Source organism: Xyrauchen texanus, chromosome 13 (genome assembly GCF_025860055.1).
Source record: "Xyrauchen texanus isolate HMW12.3.18 chromosome 13, RBS_HiC_50CHRs, whole genome shotgun sequence".
NCBI lineage: Eukaryota > Metazoa > Chordata > Actinopteri > Cypriniformes > Catostomidae > Xyrauchen > Xyrauchen texanus.
Window position 1 is genome coordinate 23012840 of NC_068288.1, and position 25309 is coordinate 23038148.

General features: G+C 38.0%; 2 protein-coding genes across 8 annotated transcripts in view; one reads left to right on the forward strand and one right to left on the reverse strand.

Moving 5' to 3' along the window:
• Window positions 1–2707, forward strand: part of LOC127654060 (tumor protein 63-like) — a 49477-nt gene extending 46770 nt beyond the window's left edge. For 2 of the 6 annotated variants that reach the window (XM_052141020.1, XM_052141021.1), the window contains exon 12: window positions 1–2703. In XM_052141020.1, coding sequence (XP_051996980.1) covers window positions 1–303 — 303 coding nt within the window. In that variant the 3' untranslated portion in view covers window positions 304–2703. The other 4 variants (XM_052141025.1, XM_052141022.1, XM_052141024.1 and 1 more) reach the window with 4 other exon arrangements.
• LOC127654058 (TBC1 domain family member 23-like) lies at window positions 2677–25309 on the reverse strand. 2 transcript variants are annotated; one of them, XM_052141013.1, is made up of 19 exons: window positions 25264–25309; window positions 21558–21672; window positions 20873–20978; window positions 19866–20070; window positions 18800–18923; window positions 17630–17754; window positions 17486–17532; window positions 17277–17380; window positions 10510–10632; window positions 10282–10374; window positions 9366–9536; window positions 9207–9249; window positions 8892–8998; window positions 7993–8129; window positions 7683–7727; window positions 6720–6808; window positions 3620–3755; window positions 3094–3288; window positions 2677–2819 (listed from the first exon to the last, which is right to left on the reverse strand). In XM_052141013.1, the coding sequence occupies exons 1-19, from the start codon at window positions 25299–25301 to the stop codon at window positions 2735–2737; spliced, it is 2088 nt and encodes a 695-aa protein (XP_051996973.1). In that variant the 5' UTR covers window positions 25302–25309; the 3' UTR covers window positions 2677–2734. The 2 variants fall into 2 exon arrangements, with proteins under 2 accessions (XP_051996973.1, XP_051996974.1); XM_052141014.1 differs by lacking the exon at window positions 7683–7727.

Genomic DNA, 25309 nt, shown 5'->3' on the forward strand with positions numbered 1-25309 from the left:
GACTTGTCCAGGCTGAAGATTCCCACAGAATTCCAGCACATCATCTGGAAAGGAATCATGGAGTACCGACAGACCATGGAGTTTTCTCCACCTCCCCACATCTTGCGCACCTCTAGTGGTACATCCACTGTCAGCGTGGGCTCCACCGAAGCACGAGGCGAGCGTGTGATCGATGCTGTGCGTTTCACTCTGCGCCAGACCATTTCCTTCCCTCCGCGAGACGACTGGTCCGATTTCTCCTTTGACCTGGCCCCAGACTCACGCCGCAACAAGCAACAGCGCATCAAAGAGGAGGGGGAATGAATGTGATGCCTAGCCACAATACAATACAATATATGCATGTCAACAGTGCACATTTTCTGTACTCGCGTAATTTCTTATTAACACATTTGGGTGTTTGTCCAAATCGTATCACAGTCTTCCTCTGCAAATGATAATAAAAGAAAACTGTGAGCTTAATAGTGCTCTAGGTCACTTAAAATTAAACAGGCAGAAAAAATGCACTTAAAGTCCTTTTTCCTGTGGTGGATATAGCTCTGGTTGTCATTTCAAGCCCCTTTATTAAACGTAAGCAGCTGTGGCTGAGTGAGAAATGGTGCTTTGCTAAATTGTTTAGTCATTTTTAATGTTTCTTGAGACAAAGCACTTAAGAAATGCTAAAATGTTATTACTCCGCGCAATATAAAATACTGAACTTTGGGGGTTCTTTTTACGTTTTTACATGGCTAAAGGTACTGTATACTTTTATATGTTTATCATTATTTTCGTTCTTTTTTTTTCTTCCTATTTTTTGTAAAAAAAACTTTTCCTCCATGTAGGAGCTTTAGTGTTAATTGTTTGTAATCTTTATTGCGATCATTCCTTGCAGTTGAACAATAGGCTTTTTTGAAACTCTGACATTTGTCAGTTTTGATTGTATGCATTTCAAATCGCACATTTTTTTTCTTTATTCTCAAAAAAAAAAAAAGTGTTATTCATTTTTATTTGTGGTGTAAGACTGATATTATGCAGCCTCCATGTAATACTGTAAACCGTTTATTGTATCTTTTATTTGTAAGTCGTAAACGCTCTAATACTGTTGAATTGCAGTATGTAAGTATTGAATCGCTCCTAAGGGTTGTGAAAATGAATATGGAGCCGTGCGCTGTTTACTGCCCAGTCTAAAAGTGATTTCCATTAACCATTCCTTCAGTATTTGTTCTTTTATTATTTTTATTTTTTTTTACACATTTTCAGTTCACTTGATAAGGCTAATGTGGCAATATTGTACAGTTTAATTTCACTTTCATTTGACAACTGAGTAAACAATTCTTTATCAAACTATAAGGAATTATTGTAAATATGTTGCAATGTACTTATTTTGATATAAACAAAAATAATAATTTCACATTGTTGCATGCTGTTATGTGCAATTAAGACTAAATAACCCATTTTATTCAAATAGAGTGAGACATGGTGGACCTCATTTGGATTTATTAAAACAGATTTTATCAATAGTAATCCATGGTCTTAAACAATTAATGCAATGGACTTCTTTTTAAACTTTCAAATGCATTTTTCAGAACTAGCATAGTGTGACAAACTGGTAGGACATTTTCCTCACACAGGAGGACCAAAAATATATGAATAACTCTCCCCTAGTCTTAATGTCACCCTTAATTGTCCTTACATTTCTTTGATCTGTGTTAAGATGTACGGTTATGATTGACACCAGTAAATTGTTTATTTATGTATTTATTTGATTTAGATGAAAACTGGCTTATGAATTCAGTCTCTTTCTTCAGTGTGTCAGCATCAATACAGAATACAATACTAATATTTCCCTCAATAGAAGCTGGTCCACATAATGCACTCTGTTATTGGCATCTGAAAACTTTTTTTTCTCAATACATTCTCTGGTAAACTTGGCCATTATTTACAGAGAAGTCTAGTTTTTCTAGTGTACAATGACTTTCTCTTGACTTGTTCCTTTTAATCATCAAGGCTGCAATCACAAAATCACTTCTTGGAATCAGAATATAAAAGGTGACTTAACACATGGTTATCATTATTTCTGGTTTCCAAAGGTCATACTAATGAGTTGTGTGGAAGTATGTATATCACACTGGTGCAGCCTCTTTTGTGCAAGCAACATCGTGGAGAGTAGCGTTCTTTCCCAATATGAAAATTAAGCACATACGTCAATGCCAGTGATCTGGCTCCAATTAGTTGTGCTGTAAAAACACTGCTCTGATAAGAATGCATGAAACTCTTCACTGTTACATGAGTACACAACAATATATGATACTCAAATCTTCAAATGGCTTATGGATTAATGATCATATATTAAAGTAGGTTCCAAAAATGTTTTCTCATCCAGAGGACCTGTTTGAGTCTCTTATATAAAATGCAGTAGCTTTGCATTAAGGCTCGAGACAGATAAAGGAGAGATAATAAATCTAACTTGCCTAATTAAGACATGTTCTCAAAACAGAAATGATGATAAAAGCAAAATAAACAAATTAACAATTTCAAATGCAGGCTCGTATTCACATCTCCTTGCCTAAAGTTTTAGAATTCCTGTCAATCGTGATAGCAACGCACCCAAAGATTCATGACAGCGCTCAAGTCCTCAATGTCAGTGTTGGCCAGGGAGGAGGTGGAGGGGACTACCTTCCTCTTCAGGCTGACATCTGGCTGGAGCAGTGGTCATCCCATGGACGACCAGAGCGAAGCCTCTCTTATGTCTTCGTCACTAAGAGCTCTCCATAGCATCCAAAACTTTCATTATTTGCTGTTTGATTGCTTTAGTGGCATCACCCGCATTCGGTATTAAATACCTTGAGAAGACACATGAGAAGTGTCAGAACTCTGACAATTAACACAAATAAGGAAATGAGTGCAAGCATTAATAAATACTGTGATTTTATGCTGAGATTTTTCAAAATAGTTGAGAAAAGCTTTGTTTGAGGCTTTGCTTAACCAATCAGAGTGAGTACATCACTTACCTTGTTTAGCAAGTACAAGCATGAGAATAATCTAGAATACAACTTGAACTGGGATAAAAAGGTGTAATAAATAGGACAGTCTCATGTCCTGTATCAGTGACCTTACCTCTCCACAGCCAGTATCTCCACTCCTGTGGCATTGTTGTTGCCAAACTTAAAAGTGATGAGCTCTGGATGCTTCTTCTTGGAGGTGATCTTCACCACAGAGTTGAGGGCCTGCCTGGACTGGATGCAAGCAAAACCTTTACGGGCGGCGATCTCTCTTAAACAGTACACGTGTGTTGCAGTGATCAGGAGATGGCTGCAGAATATAAAAAATAAATACATTTGAATTACACATCATCCACAATCCACTGAAGTTAGGACAAGCCTCAAAATCTGATTGGCTGAAAAATATTATCAAAGAGTTATGACAATTCGGACAACCTGGGCCACTGGTTAGAAAGTGTCTAAGACTAGGTGTTAATATTAATGATGGATGAAAACCATAATTTCAGAATACCATGGCAGCATACCAATGTTAAGCATATCTTGTGACTTCATTAAAAAAATTGGTACAAGAAAACATGCGAAAGTCAACCTTTTCTGCACCTGTCCCATGTTTTCTGCTGTGTTCAAATAGGTAGCCTCACCTTGGGAACATGTGCCCGGTCTCCTTAACCTCATTGCATGGAATATGGTGCTTTACATCTGGTTTGTTTATCCAAGTCTGAATATTGACAATCTCTTTCCTGTCATCATCTGACATTGATGACCTGTCAATCTCGTCTGAAAGGAGAGAAGGAAATAAGCCAAGGAAAAACACACTGGGATTTGAGATCACAAGTATATCAAATGTTGAACTGATAAACATTTAACTGTAAAAAGTGACTTTCCCAGCCCAAATGTCTCCACATGCCGAAGTGTCCTTGAGCGAGACATTGAACCCCAAGTTGCTCCCAATGGCAGGCTAGCACCTTGCATGGCAGCTCTGCCATCATTGGTGTGTGAGTGTGTGAATGGGTGAATGAGACACAGTGTAAAGTGCTTTGTAGAACCACTAAGTTTAAAAGGCGCTAAATAAGTGCAGACCATTTACCATTTTACTTAAATTGCCACAATAAACAAAGAATAAAAAAAGAGATATATAGAATGCATAACTATCCAAAGTTAACATGTTAACCATTAAATGCATATACATAACATGACATAATATATTATTTATATAGTGTGCATGACGGGGGAGGTGCAGCACAAGGATAAAACATTTTTTTTTTTATTCAGTCTGAAATGCACCCTTCTTATGACGACTATGTGCCCCCTCTACCCCTGTGTTGAGTGAAATGTGGTGGTAACATCCTTTCAGTACTGATAAATGGTTATGTAGGGTGACCATACATTCATTTTTCCAGGATATTACCTCTTTTCCAAACCTGAAAAAAAGCATCCGGCTGGGATTTCAATATTGGTTAAAAATGTCTGGGATTTCGTTTTGTCTTCATATTGATGTGCTCTCTACAATTAGAATACATTCTGAGTTTTTTTGTGTTTTTTTTTTTTGTACTAAGCATCAGTTTACACGTGTTTACATGTCTTTAAAGACGCACTCAGTGCAGTCATTTTTCCCCATTAACAAAGTTTTACTCCTAAAGAAATTACTCTAGTCATTTCAGAAACCTTTTAAAAGTGGTTTTATTCTACATGGAGCAGTAGTACCCTCATGGGTGCAGCAATGTTGGGATCACATGATCAGCTGAATACTACTCGCCACGTAAGGGTTAATTTACAGTCAACTGGTTAGCGCACAATATACCCGACAGGGTGATCACGGCTTGCAGAACTCGGATGAGCACTCTGATACAGAACAATATCTGACCACTGGATGGTGCCATTGACCAATCAGAATCTAGCATTCCAGAGAGCCATGTAATACGTCTCAGTAACCTTCTTGTTATTGGATACTTTCATTCTTGGCTGATTGTGAATAGTGAATTTCTACAAAAGGCATCTGTAAATGAAAACTATTGATTTTGAATGATGCTGCATCCACACCACTGTCCAGTTCTTTTACACTCTCTCTCTCTAATCAATTCTACTGTATGTGTGTGCACACAGAAAAATCAATGACGCAAGTAAACTTTTAAAAGTACGTTCCCCAACTCTGCGACTTATTAAATAGAACACCCGTTTCATCAGACTTGAACTTGCGTGACTATATCGAGTCAACATAAAATATACCACGTGTCAGGGAAATTTAAACTAATTTGACTGATAAAAAAAAAAAGACTATGATGGAAATATTACAACTGGGTCCATCAGATAATTGTAGTGCGCCATCTGTATGTGACCTGAGAAGCTGGCACTTGCGTGTCAGTGGCAAAAAGAAAAAAATCTGAAAATACAACTTTGAATGTGAAAAGCAATAAATGTGTGATAAATTTATATTTGTCATAAAAATGTTATCTTTAGTGAAGTACCTGGGCACTGTAGGGGGACTGAAAAGTGTGAAATATAGTCTAAAAATGTGTACTATAACAAATATACATTCGGAATTGTGCTCTGTCCAGCTGAGTTTGAATGCAAGAACTTGTTCTGATCTTGTGCTGTCACTAGTGTCAAGCAAGCCTGAGTGTGGTTTGTTGTGTGTGCAGCTGTTCATTGCCTAAACTGCTAAAAACAGGTGGTAGCCTACTTCAAGCTTGAATTGCCCCAAAGGAAGGAATATTCATTGTTATGTCTGGGCACAATTGCGCTAAAACTAGGGCTGTCAAACGATGAAATTATTTTAATCGAGATTAATCGCATGTTTTCTTGTAGTTAAATCGCGATTAATCGCAAGATCTCATGAGTGGACAAAATATGCTTCATTCAGATGTATTTATTGTCTTTCAGTCAATTACACACAACCTAGTTTACATGTTATCATGACCTCTAAAACATAAAAGAATGGCTTGCACCCGTTTGGCGTGATTCAATCTGAGGTGTACAAGCGAGACAAATCACTGTTATAACTGGTCGTATTATGCTTCTTTTTTGACCACTTGCATTTGGATTTGCGGTAGAGACTCTGGTATAATGACACATTAATCATTAGGCCCATGTCAAGTAAAAGAAGAAAAAGAAAGCGCTTAAAAAATGCACTGTTTCTCTTAATTATACTTGCATTTATAAAATGAAGCACAAACATGATATTACGAGCAGAATTCAAAGTAATTTAGTGTAATATCTGAATTTACAGAGCTTCAAATGTACGTACTTAGATATGAGATGAGTGGATTTGTGCACAGTGCTAACTGTGTGTTTTGTGTGCTTACTTCATTCTAAATGTTCCCCTGCTTTGCTACATTAATAAAATGCTTGGCAGAGGTTTAAGCATAATGTCTCCCACCATCTGCTTTCACGACAGTCAATGCATGGTTTGTTAAAAGGGTCATATAAGGATGTGCGTTAACGCCGTTAAAACAAATTGTGGCATTAGAGGAATATAGCGTTAACGCCTTATTAACGTGTTAACTTGATAGCTCTAGTTAAAACATATTTTATCTCACTGAATTAACACCTAATTAATTTACATCTATTGACAGCCCAACTAGAATGGCATTGATCTGATCATTTTCGGGTTCTCAACCCTGCTCTTACAAACCTGCCTGTACTTTTCAAGAAACCCTCAAGACCATCGCTGCAAATTAATTTGCATCCCATCAGAATATGTACTGCATTTGAAAAAGAAAAAAAAGGGAACTGTGCACTTACCCGTGTCATACTCCTCCTCATCACCAATGCTGAAGACGGGCTTCACACCCCTGTACGGCTTCCCCACCCGATCACTGCTGCTCACATGCCTGAAGGAGGAGAGGAAAGGAAAGGCATCATTTACAAGAGCACAGGAGGAATAGAGGCTTATCCTTCACACCAGCATTGTCATCCTTAACCTAAGACAGGCATACTAAGAGCATGGCAGTGAAATGGGTCCTCCAGGATTAGAAAAAGTGTGTGCTGTTAGTTGGAAGAAAGAGAGGGAGGTTAAAAAGTTTGCTACTGTCTCTGAGATGAGAATCAATGTGTGGAAGTCCAGACACTTATAAAGTCTTTTGAGAGTATTATACTGTGAGAATGAGCAACTGTTCAGCATTTAATCACAATTGCCACAGCCTTGCACAAATGAGAGTATCATCTCTGTATAAAAACAATGAAAGCCTGCAGTCTCCCTCCACACAAGTTAGGGGGAATGACAACGAGTCAGACAGCTGTAATCAGATTTCAGGGTGTCAGATGCAGACTGCTTGCATAATCCAAGGAAAGACATACAGTGGCAAGAGCAGTGTTAGAATCAACATGGAATCAACAGCAAACACTGTGGCAGAGTGACAAAAAGTCCAGTTTCCACCATTCTGAGTGGAATTTGTGGCCTCAGTGGTTCTACACATACGTCTGAAGGTCTGGTGGTGGATTTCAAAATTCTAGACTGTTAACCCACTCAGATGATATTCCTAATCCACTGTAGATTTCAATTGAGGAAACAGGAAATTCAAAAGGGAATGCACAATGGATGCAAGTGATGCAGATGCATATGATGTTAGAACATACATGAGTGTGCCATTTAATCCGGGTTCCAATAACCCCTACAATAAACTAAAGTTGACAGCACCACCTTGAGAGGGGAAGTTGCAGGTTGCATGATAGTGTGGGCACAAGCAAACATTAATGAAGTCTTACCGATCCAGTATCCCCTTGTCTGGCCAGGGCAGATTGATTGATATTCTAGTGTGAAATAGCAGCGTATAGGTTGGGAGAATGATTAAACACAAAGAATCCAGAAAATCAGAACCTTTAAATTAATGCCTCTAACTAAAATTAAAAAAGGCTGTTTTGGGAAACATATGTGATGATTACCTTTTATTATATTCATATAAAGTTTAATATAAGTGGATGTGGTAGAAACAATTCACATAGTTAAAAAGATCTGATGATTATATTACCCCTTAATAGAAATTAAAAGGACATAGATTAAGAATAAGATGCTCACCTTTCCACAGGCGTGGAAGTGTTCTCAATGAAGCTGATCACCTTTTCTTTTACATTAACTGACTTTGACTTAAGTGCAAAGGTCATTTTGTTGACAAGTGATTTAACTCCTTTGCCATCTGTGCTATTCAAGTCCCCCTGTTTTAAAATAAGAGAGAGACATGCCAGTAAATTAAATACCCAGTTATTTTATTGGTTACCAGAACTGAATTCAAGGAATACTTGAGACAACAACAAAATATTCTTTTTTTAAAAGGAATGTTCTGAGTTTAATAAAAGATAAGCTCAAATCAACAGCATTTGTGTCAATGTCGATTATCATAAAAACTCATTTGGGATTGTCCCTCTGGGTAACCGTGAGGCACTTACAATGGAATTTAAAGGGGCCAATCCATAAACGTTAAAATATTCACTGTTTCAAAAGTATAGCCAAAAGATGTAAACAATGTGTTAAAATTAATTTAGCATGATAAAATCTCTTAACAGTTTCTGTGTAAAGTTATTGCCAATTTTACAACATCACTGCCATAGTGACGTAATGCTGAAATCCTGGTAATTTAGCAGTCTGCCATAAAAACTACTTAACAGCTCAAATAATACATGACTTTTAACAGAAGAATTAATGTAAGTGCTTTTATAAAATTTTAAGCTTCACATTTCTGCCATAAAACCCTCCAAAATTGGCCCATTCACTTCTATTTTAAGTGCCTCAATTTAACCTTGACTGTTTTTAAAAGAAAAGGAGGAATGACTTTTTTATTCCGTGAAGTGTAACAAATTACTTGCTTTACTTAAAATGCCCACAAGGTGGCAGAAAACACCATAGAGAAAATGAAATGAAAGTGTAAACCCCATCATCAGATTAATACACAGAAAATGTATTACACAAACACAACTCACATCCACTGAGCTGAGGCTGCTGTGTGATCCTGAGGTGCTCACGATCCAGTGAACATAAACATTATCAGGCCCCTCAACATTAATATCTGCCAGGTGCTGCTGCAATGCTGTGTATTAAACAAAACAGTCTCATCAGCACAATATACATGTAAAAGCAGTAAAACTGCTAGTTGGGTATATTTTCTTTCACCCGATTACATTTTCTCATTAATAATTTTGTTCCCAAGTTAGTCAGAAGCTACAAGATGCAATTCAGACACTGTGGTCATTTGTACACATCACATTAAAAGCACAGTTAAATGGACATAAACTTACCAATGAAGCCACCTTTTGCTATGCTCACATACTCTTTGCTTTTCTACAAAATAATTTAAAAAAGTGCTTTGATTTACCACTTATAAACAGCTGTTAGTATTTTGACAACCAAGTAATTTGCACTTGCAGCATTTAATATACAGTAAAAGCAGTTCTGACCTGTAAAAAGTGGGCGAGAACCATGTTCATGTACATATCCTCCTCTTCACGTCCACTGCCCATGAAACACAGATGCTCTCCGCTGGCCACAGAGCCTGACTCCAGAGACTGCTTCTGTGCCTCTAGAAGAGACTTCACTGACAGGGCAAACTCAGAAGGGTTATGGAGCATCTGTGAAGCACAGTACACACCACTGCATTACAGTAGCAGTCTTGAAAACATTTCTGGATATGAGATAAAGGAGGTGCACCGAGCTGATGTAAGGCAGTTAAATATGTACTAAACATTGTATTCTTGACAGAGCTGTCAAAATGAACTGATTAACAAAATAGATCAGTTAAACGTTTTTAAAACGGTGATATCACATTTATTCAGTTTTCCATTATAACATCACCTTCTCTCCCTGTCTTCCAAAAGAGTGTTTGTGATAAGAGCATGACAAATCCTGACTCTTTACAGAGCCTAGTGCTGTCACAGAGACATGGGATTTCTCAGGAAAACTATTTCACTGATATTTGTCAGGTACTAGGGATATTTCATATGTGGTATTCCAAACTATAAGGGGTCATTCACAAAACTGGTGCAATAAAACAGAATAAAATGCAGGTGTCTCAAGATTTTTTTAACCATTATTATTATTTTTAATCCTTAAAAAGGAAACAATTCTTTCCTTAAAAAGGAACCAAATTTGTTAATGCACTAACTATGAGAAACATCATGATTAAATATTTTAATCAACTGACAGCACTCATTTTTGACAATTCCGATGGATCCAAAAGGAAATCAATCCCTATTTAAAAATAAAATTCGAGAAAGTAATAGAAGGTCTATTATTTTATTATACAAATGCAATACTATGCATAAATCATGATGAGTCACAGTATAAACCCTTCAGCTCAGCTTGCCTCATTCTTACCAAGTCTGAGTCCAAATGAAAGGCAGTGGAGAGGTGACCAGCATTGTACTGCTCTGCAGGACGACAGTCGACAACAAAAAACCTCACACCCTCCTAAACAGCAAAATAGCACAGGAAAGCACACTAAGAATCTGTAATATCCTGTACAATAATTATGAATCAAAGACAATGTGCAGGTTTTCAAGGCCTGGAAATATACAAGACAGAACTCTTGGAGTAAGGCCTCACAGGTTGTAGCTGGTTGGCTTGAAGGATCTCAGGGACAGATACAGGTAGACAGAGCGCCTGACTCAGGTCCATGTCTTCTTCCTTCAAAGCCACCAGACTACTGCCAAACAGATTATGGTTCTCCTACAAACACATAAAACAAATAATTTTAAAGCATGTCAAGCTGCAATGCAGTGCAGAGAAAAGGTACAATCTCATCAGAACAATAAAACTGCTGATGTCATCATGTAAACCCAGTAAAAATGCTGATCAGGTTTATTTTCTTATACCCAATTGCATACATTAACTTTTATATATTTATACATTATTATTATTACTAGCTCTCTGAAATACTCCATTATGATTGATCAATGGCATCATCTAGGGGTCTGATATTTCTCAGAAACAACCAAACATCCACATATGTATGGAGTTCCTTAGAGGACAGTGCGGGAATCTTTTTTCTGAAATAGTTTTGTGTTCCCTCGCAATGATTTTTGCAAGCCCTGGCAATACGTTTTGCATGCCCTTACAATAGTTTTGCGTTTCCTCACAATACATTTACAATGGTTTTACTAGAGTAGCCATATTTTATTTCTAACCATGATATTCATTGTAAAACCATAGTACTAGCACAATAAAGCAGAAGCAAAGGTAATAAAAATCATAATTTTGTACTATGGTTTTATTACATATACCAGTTTTCCCAAGGTATTTGTAGCTAAAACCATAGCTACATGTAACTACATTACCACAAGATTAACAATGGTTACTCTATAATAAAACCATGGTTACTTTATGGATACAGTGTACTGTAGCATGGATTCCAAGAGTTACTACAGTAAAACCATGGTTTACGCCAAAAGCATGGTTAGCCTTCATGGCAACTACATTATTATAGTAAAAACAAGATTTCTGCCAAAAACTATGGTTAATATAGTTTACAATATTACTATAGTAAAATCATAGGGATTTTCACACACAACAGTATCTAAAATGTACTACAGTTCTGTGGACGGAAACGCCTTGTTGATGAGAGAGGACAACAGAAAATAGCTAGACTGGTTCGAACGGACAAAGTCTACGATAACCCAGAAAACCGCTCTGTACAATTGTGGTGAGAAGAATAGAGCCTCAGAATGTTATTCTGAGATGAGGGTTGGTGGCACAAGGGGGAACTACACAATATTAGGCAGGCAGTTTTAATGTTGTGGTTGTATATATGCCAGCACAGCGCTATATCATTAGAATTGTCTCCTTCAGGGCAAAGATCTCTCTTTCTCAGGCTCTGCACATCAACTGGATTTTCTCTATTAGAATCGGCATCAAGATCTCTACTCACAGTGGGTGGATAATTTCTTTCACTCCCTGTGGTGCTCTGGCGGTCGTCGATTTCTCTCTTTGCCATTTAACGGCAGCTCTGGAAGTTTCCTCCAGTGGGACAGCAGAAGGACAAGCATCTTCTGTTTTCACTGCTTCAAAACAATCGGATATAATTATACAGCCTGTGGGCCTCAACGGAATATATCCGTTGAATTATTTAGAATTTTCTCTAGCGTGTAAATTAAGCACTACAGCCTGATTGTGTTTGTGTATTTGTAAACTTTGAACAATCGTAAAAGTGCCATTTGCTTAACGACTTCTTTATAAATATGCCGTTTTGCAAATGTTTCCACAAATACGTGAAAACAAGCATATTTCCTCTGACAGGCACAAGTGCCATTAAACAAAGTGGTGCTCATTGAGGCTGATAGTGTTCACAGTGAATGCATGAATCTCAAGATGCTTTGCTCTCGGCTCATTTGAAAGTTAAAGCCATCCCCTTCACCTCCCACTCTACTCCTGTGGCTTCCAAGGAACTGCATGAGGGAGGTGTTCGAGGACGGGATATAGAGTATGGAGTTGAGGATGATTTGTCACCGGCTCGCACCGTGTGTTTATCCTCTCTTCCATCTAAAGCGGCTTCGCCTGCCCAGTACAACAGTGACGATCTGCATATGGCACGCATGATGCAATCACACGGAGCGTAGTTTATGATAAGAGGGGTGCTATGTCACAAACATTATACCTACCAGGTAAGCAGCACTTACTGAAATTGATCGTGTTTACTGTGATCATGTGATACACAAACGCTTTGCTCTCAGCTTGCTTCTGAGGAAGAAGATGCAGTTACCATTTCCTCCCTATATCTAGCGAGAATGGGATACAGAGCAAAGAAAACTTTAGTGTGATTTTCGCCGGCTTGAGCCTGCATCTCTCCATCTCCAGTGGCCTCACCTATTTTGTGCTGATTAATGGCATACTCCGGCACATTGCAATCATTCATAGTGGTGTTTATGTCAGGGGTACTTTGTCACTGGGCTTTATTAGTGGTACATGTACACGCTCAGGTGAGACGTTTACTGTAATATTTCCCCTGCGGGTGGGAAAACAGAATGAAGCAGCCTTTGAGATGGTGATGCTTGAAGTTTTCTTGCCTTAAAAAAAAAAAAGAGAAAATTTTCTTTTGTTGTTAACAGTGTTGCCATGCCTCAGCGTTTTGCCGCCGGTGCCGTTCTTTCCAGAGCTGCACGAACAGCTTAATATTACTTGTCGAGTACAGGTCACCTTGCATTGCTTATTAAACAAGCTTCTCATTTTCTCAGCCATTGTGAGCTGGGAACCGCGCGTGTCATTTCCTCAGTAAAGCAGGACGGTTTGCCCTGTGTTTACTATATTTGGCAACATACCAGAAGACTGCCTATGTCACAACACAGAGATTTTAGGCCTATTAACCTAATAGGCATTTCGCTTATCCTGGCGCTGAGAGTCAGGAATGAGTTTGTGTCTTGACACAGGTAATTTCAATGCCTATTTTTACTGTTGTTGACGACATGCCAGAAGACGGCTATATCGCAACGCAGAGATTTTAGGTGCCTCAACATAGCCTAATAGACCTCTCACTTTCCCCACTGTCACAAGCTGGAAATTAGGTTCCACGATGTGCTTAAGCACGATTACAGTTAAACGCAGTTGTTTCCTTCACCGCAATAATGTGGGACGTGCAGGTTCTCCATTCAGAGATATAAAACCTCATTGCGATAGAGAACATATCGATGGTCTAGATTCTCTAGTTGCACAAAAAAAAAAAAAAAAAAAAAGGCAGCCCATTTTGACTTTGGGGTGCATGAACCGGACACTCAAAGTTTCCTTTCAAAATTATTACACTGAAGCAAATTCTATCTCATGTTCGCCCTACGGACTGGTTTGTATCAATCAACCTGAAAGACGCTTACTTTCATATGCACATAGCCCCTCATCACAGCCCATTCTTGATATTCACTCTCAAGGGGACTGCTCACCAGTTCAAAGTCCTGCCCTTCAGCTTGTGTCTGGTTCCTCACACATTCATAAAATGTGTCGATGCAGCACTCACTCCGCTGAGGCTAAGTGGCGTTTGTGTTATGAATTACTTTGACGACTGGTTGCTCTTAGAACAAACAATGGAAGAAACATGCAAATTCAGACCTGTTGCTTGCACATTTGGAGCGTTTGGGACAGTGTTTAAACACATTCAAGCTGAAAAAAAAACATTTCTACCTAAGCTTTTTCAACTGTCCTTGGGGTTCATGGCCTCCGCGCTCACTCTGATTGGGCTACTGCATATGAGACCTCTTCAGTGCTGGCTCAGATTGAAGGTGCTTCATCATTCATGGCGACATGGTTGCTTACATCATGTGGCTTCAAACATGGGCTGGAGAGCCCTGTCCCTTTGGCACCTGGACAGATGCAAAAATTACCTGGTACATTAATTGTCTGGAAGTACTTGCTGTATTTCTAGCAATGATGGCTTTCCAACCAGCCGTCCAGGGAGTTTCATGTCCTGATCAGAACCGACAACACGGCGATTGAGGGGAGTTTGATCGTGCCCGATAATGAACTTGGTGCATCATACTTTAGCAAATTACTCTTCTCCCTGGTATGGAAAACTTCAATCGATACGTGCGACACACATTCTTGGTCACAAGAAACGAAGCGCAGATTTGCTCTCGCAACAGGGTGTTATACAAGGAGAATGGAGTCTTCCCCCTTTTAGACAGTTCTGATGATATGAGATCTATTCAGAGAAATTGAAATAGATCTATTTGCATCCCCAGAGTCAACACATATTTGCTTGTGGTACTCCCTGACTTATGCTCCACTGGGCCTGGATGCTCTGGCCCACAAATGGCCAGCAGGACTGAAGTATGTATTCCCTCCAGTTAACAGAATTCTTTGATGCCAGTGGATGAGCTGAGATCTGCTTTGGTATCTACAACCAGAATAGTGGTAATTTCACATCTGGCCAGTGAACGGTGCCCAAATGATGCAAACGGTTTCTCGCAACCATGGCTTGACACCACATAACAGGCCACAGCCCCCTCAACGAGACATATACACACTTTGAAATGGCAAGTGTTTAGAGCTCATCTCGGGGCGAGGACATTGTGCAAGACCCCGTACAGCCTATACTTCAATTTCTGAAAGAACGTTTGGATGCAAGTCTCACCTCCTCTATGCTCAAAGTATATTTTGCTGCCACAGCAACTGGACACATCCCATTGACCGGTCAGTCAGTAGGCAGACATCATTTGATTGTGAAGTTCTTACATGGCACATTGAAGTTGATATTGCCAGTTTTGGACTTTGCGCTTTTGTTAAAAGCACTTGCAGGCCCACCGTTTGAGCAACTAGATACAGTGAGTTTACACATTCTTTATAGAAAGAATGCTGTGCTGCTTCTTGCTTTGGCTTCAGTGAAACATGTTGGGATACTTCAAGCACTGTCGGTCAACAACTACTGCTAAGATTTTGACCAGGCTTATCAAAAGCTGTCCTCAAAACACAAGAAAGGCTACATGCCGAAAGATTTAACAACTCCCTTCAGGGCACAGGTGATTCCCCTTCAGGCTTTTACCCTCCGTATGCTTCGAGCAAAGTGGAGAGGCTACACACACTGTGTCCCGTAAGAGCACTGCATGCATATGTCGATCGTACAAGGCAAATTAGACTGTCGAATCAGCTCTGTTTGTGTCACTGGGTCGCTTTAAAGGTTTGGCCATCTCCAAACAAACGTTTTCACATTGGATTGTGGATGCCATTGCGCTTGCATCCGACTCGCAAGGCAAACAGTGACCCATTGACGTTAAAGCTCACTCCATTAATGGCCTGGCATCTTCATGGGCATGGTCTAATTGTGTTTCCCTTGAAGGCATCTGCCTCACTGCAGGTTGAACTTCCCCTAGCACTTTCGCTAGGTTTTACAACCTGGATGTCACCTTTCTCTCTTCACAGGTGCTACTGTGGAGGAGAGCTAAACTGTGTATTCCATTGCTGACTACAAGCTTCTTTATATTTATTGATATGGTCTTCCCATAAGCCGCAGTCAGTTTATATAAATTTGCACTAACCCATTTACCCACAAGGCTAGTGCCTTATATACATAATCACACATATCAGTGTTTTAAAGCATCCTGCGATGCTGCGCTAATCAAACCGGTTAATGTCATAGCCATGTATATCCATCCATTCATCATTTTGCTCTTCATTTCTTATTATGATACAAAGAGGAGACTCTGTTGGTGTCTTTAAATACCCCAATGGCTAGTGAACATTGTTGTGCGTGTGAATCAGTAACATGCGTGATGTATACATTCTCCTAGCGTCAGCTAAAATGGCGAAGAATTGAAATGACGGACTTGAAAGAGAACGATAAGGTTAGGACAGTAACCCTGATTCCCTGAAAGGAGGGAATGAAATGTATGCATCTTCTGTTCAATGGATCTTCACTACAGTGGATGAGTACCACTCTATACCCTTCAGTCGAATATTCTAACAAGATTTTGGTGAGATTTTAAAGAGTTTCAGAGATTGGTTACACCTGCGGAGATAACCCCTAGCAAAAGCTAAAGTGAAGCAGCGTTTCCTTCCCTCCTTTCAGGGAACCAGGGTTACAGTTGTAACCTTATTGTTTTTCTATAGTAATATTGTACTTGTAGACTGTAGTAACCATAGTTTTTGGTGGAAACCATGGTTTTAATGCAGTATAATGCATCCATATATAAACCATTGTTTTAATATAGATTAACCATGGTTAATATTTGAACCAAGGTATTTGTAATTAAACCATAGTAACCCAAAAATTATGATTTTATTACCAATGTTTTCATTTGCCTTTATTAATTCTAAGTTTTCACTACGAATATCATGGACAAAATATGGTTACTGAAGTAAAACCATGGTAAATTTATTGCGAGGACATGCAAAATATTGCAAGGGAATGCATAACTATTTCAGAAAACAATTCCCACCCTTCCTCTAAGAGGCACCTTACAAATCAACGTTTCAAGCGTTTTATTTATGTACTTGGCAAATGGTCTTTTACTACGCTGGATAATGATGATTTAGACAATCATTTCCACAAAATAAACACAGACAGATCTCCGACGTAACCAGCTATTTATTTTTACTTGATTACATCATTTTAAAGCAAATCAACATTGTATGTACATGTATTTATTTATCTGGTTAGTAGCTGTGTTATAAGTGGGATAACGTTCAGTCAGCCCAAGTAAACCCTTTCAGAGGTTGTCTGGTTTTATTTTGTGATAACCAGCATTGTGCCTTAAATATTATTATTATTATTCCAATTGCGGGCCAATTATGATATTGTGATCATGAAATTGTGATCAAGACATATTAATTCACAAGTTTAATTATTGTTATGTATATAAAATTTTGAAGTAGCTGCCCAAAGAACACAAATATACCTTTCTGAGAGAAAGAGGAGTTTTGCTATTGTAATACTGTGCCAAAGAGAACAAGTCTTCTATGTCCTCTGCCTCTAGTAATGACGGCGACTGCTCCAGCATTTCTGAAAACAATTTTTTTTACAGCTGTACACTTTAGTGACACAGATCAAGGCAACTTATTTTTGGATTGGATTGTTTAATCAGAAAGAATGCATGAAAGTATTTACTGATTATGTCCTCTCTACTGGCTCCTTCTTGGGTGAGAATGCTGTCTCTGGACATTAAAAAAATGAAAAGAAAAACATCTTTTTACTTTAATTCATAAACAGTGTGGAGCACAGAACAAAATTCCACAGTCCAGTATCACATACTTGGCATTGACAAGGATGATGAGCATGAGGAAGAAGATTAGAAAAGGATCAGCCTGTTGCAGGTAAATGTCCCACAAGGCTTGTGTGACCTCAGGGAGACAGTGGCTAGAAAAGAGACTGCCCAGCTACAGGAAGCAAATAACGCACAACATTAGTATATATTACTTTAGCATACAGATCAAAATGGTAAATGGACATGTATGGTATTTAACCCCAACTCTGAGAATGTATCTGTAGTTTAGAAAAGTGTTTAAGTATATATATATATATTAATTGTTAAAATACCTTCTCTTATCCCAGCTTAATATGCAGAGCCAACAATGCCATTCATATGTTAAAAGAAACTAGAAACTGTAAGCACTGACTTTCTGTGGTGCTTTGAAAATTGCTCAGTTTGTTTTGAGGGACCTGCTTCGACCTGCGCCAACAACGTTACTCAACCAATGGTGTAAGTTAGGAGTGGGACTCTCTCTTTGTATGATCAATGGCAGATGTGCATTTTCAGAAAACTGTTTTGTAAACATTATTTATTTTTGCAATTCTGTTTGGTGGCGCTAGTGGTACAGAATTGACATACTTCAGCTTCAAGTGAATACACATACGATCAGAAAAAGATGTTGTGTAAACTGGGATTTTGAAGTAAATTTGGAGCAGGAAAAATAGTTCACCTTGTGTAAATTATGCGACCATTTAGCTTTATGCCAAGCAAAAATTCTATATCTAGCCCTTACATGCATGGTAATATTCTATGATGAAATCATACAAAATAAAAAATAAATCACTGTTAGATCTGTCTAGATTTTTCTTTAGGGCAAAGATGTACTGAACAAATCTTACTCTTAATAAGCATTTTTTGTTGTTGTTTTCCTGTAAAAAAATCTAATAAATCGGTTTACAATAAATTTACTTGAGAAGCAACAACGCATTAGATATTTAGGCTTTTTCAGAGTATTTTGTCTCACTTAACTGGCAGATTTTTTGCATGTTATTCTGGCAAAACTGCCAGTGCTTTGTACTTCAAAGTATTTAGATTAAGTTAGCTCGTCGTCAGTAATGCAAAAAAAAATTTAATTTTACATCATATATTCTGTAATATGTGGTGGAATTTTAAAAGTAACCCCCCAGCCAAAAACACTGAAGCATTTTCAGAGAGGTCAGAGAAAAACTGACCCAGATGATGGCATAGGAATCAGGAGTGATCTTTTTTGTGTCTAGGAATGAGCAGAGTTCAGGCTCATGGTACTGTAACAGGAGTCTGAATAGGTGAAATGGCCGTCCTTTCACCACACAGTCTCTGCAATGAGATAAAATTTCACTGAATTGGGTTTTTTTGAGATATACAACACCAAAATAAAAGGAAAATAAATAATTAATATAATGGAATAGCATCTCTGCTAGTGACTGCACAAAAAACACACAGGAAAATAGCAAAAAAAAATACGTAGAGTCCAAGCACAGCACAGAAATCCTCCTCACAGATCATTTCACAGACATAACCAAGTGAACAAAGCAGAATATGCAGCTCGGCTTTTGGATTTCTGCTTTCCTTTCTGCAACATGTTTAAGAGTGTGTTTTCAAATTTAGTATGCTATGTGCTTCAGACATGCTTCAGGCTGAGACTACCACATCAGTAACAATATTCAAACACAAGGAATGATAACCCATTAAACATAATTTTTATTATTTGTGATGTACTTAGTGGGCACCCTGTCAAATTAATTAGCCATTTGAAGTTATTTTATATATATATGAATGAGAGAGAGGCACATTAAGCAATCATCTGCCAGCACGAATGTGTATCAGCTGTCATTTGTGCCAAGTGCAATTACAATATTGAATGCATAGCTATATTTTATTGTATTTTGATTCTTCCATTTATCATGTTTTTATAATGAATGTATTTATACTGATTATATATGATAGTATAAAAAGTAGAATCAAAATACAATAAAATATAGCTATGCATTCAATATTGTAATATACACTATACACTAATATATATATATATATATATGTGTGTGTATATACTGTATATATAGACACTGGTTGTTGTATTAAATGTTGTTTTTATATGTATTTATGGTAAAACCATATATACAATATTTTCACACTGTGGACAATAAAGTTTTGAAACTAAACTTAAGTTCATACTAATACTTAAAATTAATAATTAAACTTATGCTTTTCACAGCAGTGAAGAAACACAGACACAGACACACACACACACGCTCCTACCGTGGGATGTATTTATTCATGACTGCGTAGAAGCAGTTATAGAGGTCTCTGCGGGGCAGCTGTAAGCCCAGGAGTGGTTTGAGAAGGTTTGGCCAGCTAAGATCTGGAGAGAAGGTGACATTTCTGGACTTGCAATAGAAGGTGATAACTGACTCCACGTCTGATACCAGGTCTCTCCCTTCCTCCACTGGTACCCCCAGCTGATCTATATGCAGAAGATTCCACATTAGCTTCACCATATTATAAGAAATATAATCCCATATACATTAAAGAAAGAATGGGAAAAAAAATTATAAAAGTGATAAATTAAATTGGAAGAATTTATATTTTCATAATGTACCAAGTTGACTCTGATGAAGGCTTACGTGCCAAAACGCGTTGGTTAATGTCATTCATTTTAAATCTATTAAAGGTTTTCACTGCAAGTTTTGCTGGATTCCTCGGTGCCATTACTGTTGTTTCTATCCATGCACCTTGTGAGTGTGTAAAGTAGCGCCAGATCTACTTCTACATAATGTTCCAAGTTAAAATGTCCCCTGTATAATTAACAGCAAAACCTAAGAGAAAACCCATTTAATTTGCAAGAAAAATCAACTTGAAATTTAATAGAAAATCTGTATCTATACCCAGCCCAAAAAACAACAGCTGAAAGCTTAAGCTATGATTTCAATTTAAAGGGGCTGTATTTGAACCTCACAACATTGCATACTTTGTAAAGAAGAAAAATAACTGGTTTAGTTTCAAGACATACTGTACTTCACAATTATAGTCATCACTGGAGTACAAATCTTTAAACAAGTGTTTGTCTCTTTAAACTGTAGAACACAAACAAACAGAAATGCCATCAAGCTATGTTTGTGCAATGCATGGCATGTCATACATGGTGTTCTGAATAACCAGCATAATGTAGCTCACTTCCCATTCATGGAACTCATGACATAAAAATATGGCATGCAACCAATAGATGCCACAATTAAAATATGGTGAGGTGTGCTCTGGTTATTCACCAATGATCTGCTGACTGCAACTGTGAATAAGCGTCTGTTCTTGTAGGTCCAGAGCCCCATCCCATGAGGACAGACTGTCTCCTTTACCAGACACGTTCAAAGCAATCTGTCAACACACACATTCAACATCACAGCCAGCAGCACAAACAGCAAAAAGTCAAAAGTATGGGAGAGCAAACAGAGAGAGGGATATCAGTGAAAATTAGGGATATGGGACTGTAGTTCAGAAAGGCTCCTGAACAAGATATCACAGCCAGCAGCACAAACAGCAAAAAGTCAAAAGTATGGGAGAGCAAACAGAGAGAGGGATATCAGTGAAAATTAGGGATATGGGACTGTAGTTCAGAAAGGCTCCTGAACAAGATGTACAGTAATCCCATAAGGGGTGTCTGTTTAAAGGGCCAGGCTACAGTTTCCTTAATGGCCCACTTGATCAATACGGAGGCTTTCTAAAGCCCTTTGGGACCTGTTGGCTCTGCTGGAAAACCCTATAAAACAAAGATCTCCATGGATCTTTGATGTATCCAGTCATCCATGCACAAACACTTTTTCTGTCTATCTCTTCTCAAAACAGCATGTTCGATCTTTCCAAAGCTTTTTCATAATGCTGAAAGTCAATATTTCCACATGATGCTACACAGGCAGTCAAGCCATTTCGTCTTCAGACATACACACACACACTTACCATCCATAACTTGGCGCGCTGTGGTGGGGGCAGGTTACGGACCTGGATGACACCATCCTGGTCAGAATCCAGATCATAGCCTGCTGAGTCAAGAGCATCAGCTAGATCCTCATCCCTTCAGAACACAAACACACGGATCACTATTAATGCCTATTCTTACCAAGTCTGTTCTATCCAAAACAAGTTTTTAAACTAGAACAATGCATTGCTATGGCACTTTTCACATCGCATCCGGCAAATCGTCCGCCAAAAATCAGATTTTTTTTTTTACAGTCACAGGTGTATAAAGACTAGGTGTATAAAACACATAACCATTTGTGCCCGATTTAAACTACGATCTCGAAAATCTTTCACAAACCCACGCATATAGCAATGGGAGAGCTTATTCATGATAACATACAAACAAACAACATGAAATACTAGCTTGCACCTGTTTCTGCATTGATTTGCACAGAACGGAGGAAAACACCGCAGAAAATAATAATGAGGCAGTGGTTCGTGAGAAATGGGGGATGTTTTTATTTAATTCCGCTAATCCTGATTTTTGAAAACAGCTGTTAAATAAAAAAGCTGAAAGGGAAAAAAATAGAGAGATTAAATTGATGAAAAAAAAAGAAATTGATGAAACTGAAGAAAAAAGAAATTGGAGGATAAAATGCATCGTGATGCATCGTGAATCGTTTTATAATCAAATTATTACCCTTTGAATCAAAATCGAATAAAATTCTGTTATTAAAGGGGCTATATGTAAGATTGACAAAAATTGTTTGAAATGGGTACTGCAGTCCAAATTCAAAATATTGGAGAGTTGTTGGTCCCGTCCCAGACTCTAAGCTCATGCAGGTTTCCAGAACGTTGACACGCAAATTAGCCAACTCAGCATCCATTTTATTCATTGTGAAGTGCAGCACATGCAGACCATGTAGGTAATTAAATCACAGCCTTTTGCAGTATAATAAGAAAATCAGCCCATGCAGCAAACTTCTTTTCCAGAGTTGTGAAGTCATCGAAAACATCCAGTTTTCTGTATAGACGCCTAAATAAAAGCTCCATTTTAAAAAATGTGACAGACATAAATTACTTCTATTTATAAAAATGTATTATTCAATGTAGTATCAGTAATAATAATTATATATTAATAATAATTGCATTATATTTAAGTACACAAGCAAGAGTTTCTTCACTGCTTCTGTGATGCTCTTCTGTGCAGCACTGTATTTTACCAAAAAAATAAATAACAAATTCCAATTTTGTCATTTTGATTGTGCTGTGAGAATCAGTATAGAAGCTCTTCATTTGATAAAAATAATGCAATGGTATGTTGAAACGTAATTGTTCTGTTCTTCTCATTTGATTAAAATTGGATGAATTAATTTGATTAGACAGTTTTCTAATGATAAAATAATTAAACTTTAAAACCTGGAATTCTGAGAACATGAAATGGAAAACACAGAAATTGGGAAATAAAATAAAATGGAATTTTGAACAAATTATAACAGATATCATATAAAATATTCTATTGAAGGGAATGCACCTGAGCTGACATTAAAATGGTCTAACAACAAGCCATTCCAAACTGAGGTGAGAAAATGCAAGTTCATTCTTTCATTCATAGGTGCAACAAGAGCAATAGGAAAAATTAGCAACAGACAGTGTAAAGCTCTCTCTGTGGTTAATTTGTAACTTCACAAAACACAAGCCGAAACATGTGCCTCCCGCACACATACTTTGCTGTTTATCTCCCCTATGGATTAGGCTATTCTCTTCCTGGTCATTATCTGTGAAAACAGGAAGATCCATATTCAGAGAAGAGGACATAAAACCTAGCCTACAGAGGTGTGTCTCTGTGTGACGTCTCAGTGTGAACATTTTCCTTCAGTCTAGAATAGAGGAACCGCTAAAAACGAACTAGACCGTCATCTAATAGTGCTAAACTAACTGTGTCATTATAATTCCCAATTCCTCTCTAGAATGCAAAGTTGTTTTTTTTAGAATAATTCTGTTCGGCACTAAATAGTCAGATAAAAAGGAATGTTGATGTCATGAAAACGTCAGCTTGATAAGGCTGTAAAAAGAACACCAACTCAACAACTTTTCATGTATTTACAACTAGTGGTTGACCGATATAGCACAGTGATTGATAAATCAGCCGATATTCTGACTTTAATTATCAGCATCGGCCAATTAATTTTCCCATATGGCCATTAATCGCCTGCTTGCATGTGAAGAGATGGAGACACGTAAATGACCAGTTGTTATATGCCATCGTATTAATACAATAATAGGACAGTGTGCAACACGGTGTCATTTAAACAGTCCACATATCAGAGCTGTGGCAGACACGTTTGAGCTCATGATGTTAAAGTGCTCGCCTGTTTCATTCTCCCTCTCTATCCTAAAATGTTTTCTGTAAATTTTAACTGTCTTGTCTAATAAGAAATGGCAAATATCAATAAAACAAATATCATATACTGTCTGCAACTATGCGCATACCTCATTTAAACTGATGTAATAAACAAACTTCACAAAATTTGAGCAGATCCAGCATCCTGTGGAGCACTCATTTATTTACCTCTAAAGCATGTATTCTAACAGTCTCTTCAGCAGTTCCCTGTACCTTTTCTAATGATAAAAGCACAAATATCAATACAACATCTATTATATACCCGTCTGCAAATATGCAGACATCTTGTTTAAAAAGATGTCATTCATGAACCTCACGAAAATCAGCGTTTTCTTCCTGTCGAGCGCTCGTTTAATATCTTCACAAATGAGTCTGTGATGTTCATCGGATTCACAGACACTGATGGTTTCAACGTTCCTACACTGGAATAGTCAAAGCACCCAGTCCTACTGAAAAGGAAGTTCTAAAGACATTGAGACCAAAAGTCTGATGCATAGTATGGTCAGCAAACCCTCAGATTCACCTATTCCAACTGCGTTTCTGTCATACGAGTAGATGTGAATCGTGACCTCTGTTATTCTTCTGAGGCCAAGAGTCATAATATTTTTAAGCCCATCATACTGCTAATGGTACTGTTACAGTTTAAATACGGATCGCTTTTTCTGAAATGTGGCAAACAAGCAAACAGACATCTATGGAATCAATCAGTTTCACAAACCCACCATTTGAGATGAAATAGACAATTTACAGCAAGACACTCCCCCACTTTTGAGACTAGCCGAGCAACTTAGCAATCATTTAAATGGAAAAATTTTAAACAACAACTAAACCGCGTCCGCTGAGTGGGCAATGGTGATATGAAATTGTAAACAAAACTTCAATTATATCACCACACAATCATCATTTTCACAGCTATATTGTGTGCAAAGCTACGCTAACACCTAGCAAAAGCAGATCGAACACACAACCAAGTCCTGAGAAAACAACCACAACATTTGTTATCACGGCAATTACATATTGAATCGCTTAGGAGATAGATGACAGAGGACTCAATAAAACTGAAAAGTGTGTATCAAACTGCTGAGAAACAGCTGGAGTCTCCTAACAATACACTGACTGCTTTGACTAGCCAGACTAGCTGCTTAGCACATCATAGCTGTCTCACTGTCAGTTAAACGTGTGACGTGTATCAGCTGCGGCTTTAACAACATTTCTTCAACGGGCTTCAAGTTCCAGGTGACAATATCAAACTCGGATCGGTGAACGGTTCTCTGGTGTAATTGGATAGCAGTGTTTTCTTACCAGCTGCCTTGAAGCACTTCCCCTACAGCATCCGCCATAGCTGTGA

Bases quoted from the DNA above. Each gene is read 5' to 3' on its own strand.
- LOC127654058 (XM_052141013.1), bottom strand. From the start codon at position 25,301: ATGGCGGATGCTGTAGGGGAAGTGCTTCAAGGCAGCTG. The intron at 17,533-17,629 runs GTATGTGATACT...TTTAATGTCCAG, and splicing joins ATCATCCTTGTCAATGCCAA to AGACAGCATTCTCACCCAAG. The intron at 7,728-7,992 runs GTGAGCATCTTA...ATTTCACACTAG, and splicing joins ACTTCCACGCCTGTGGAAAG to AATATCAATCAATCTGCCCT.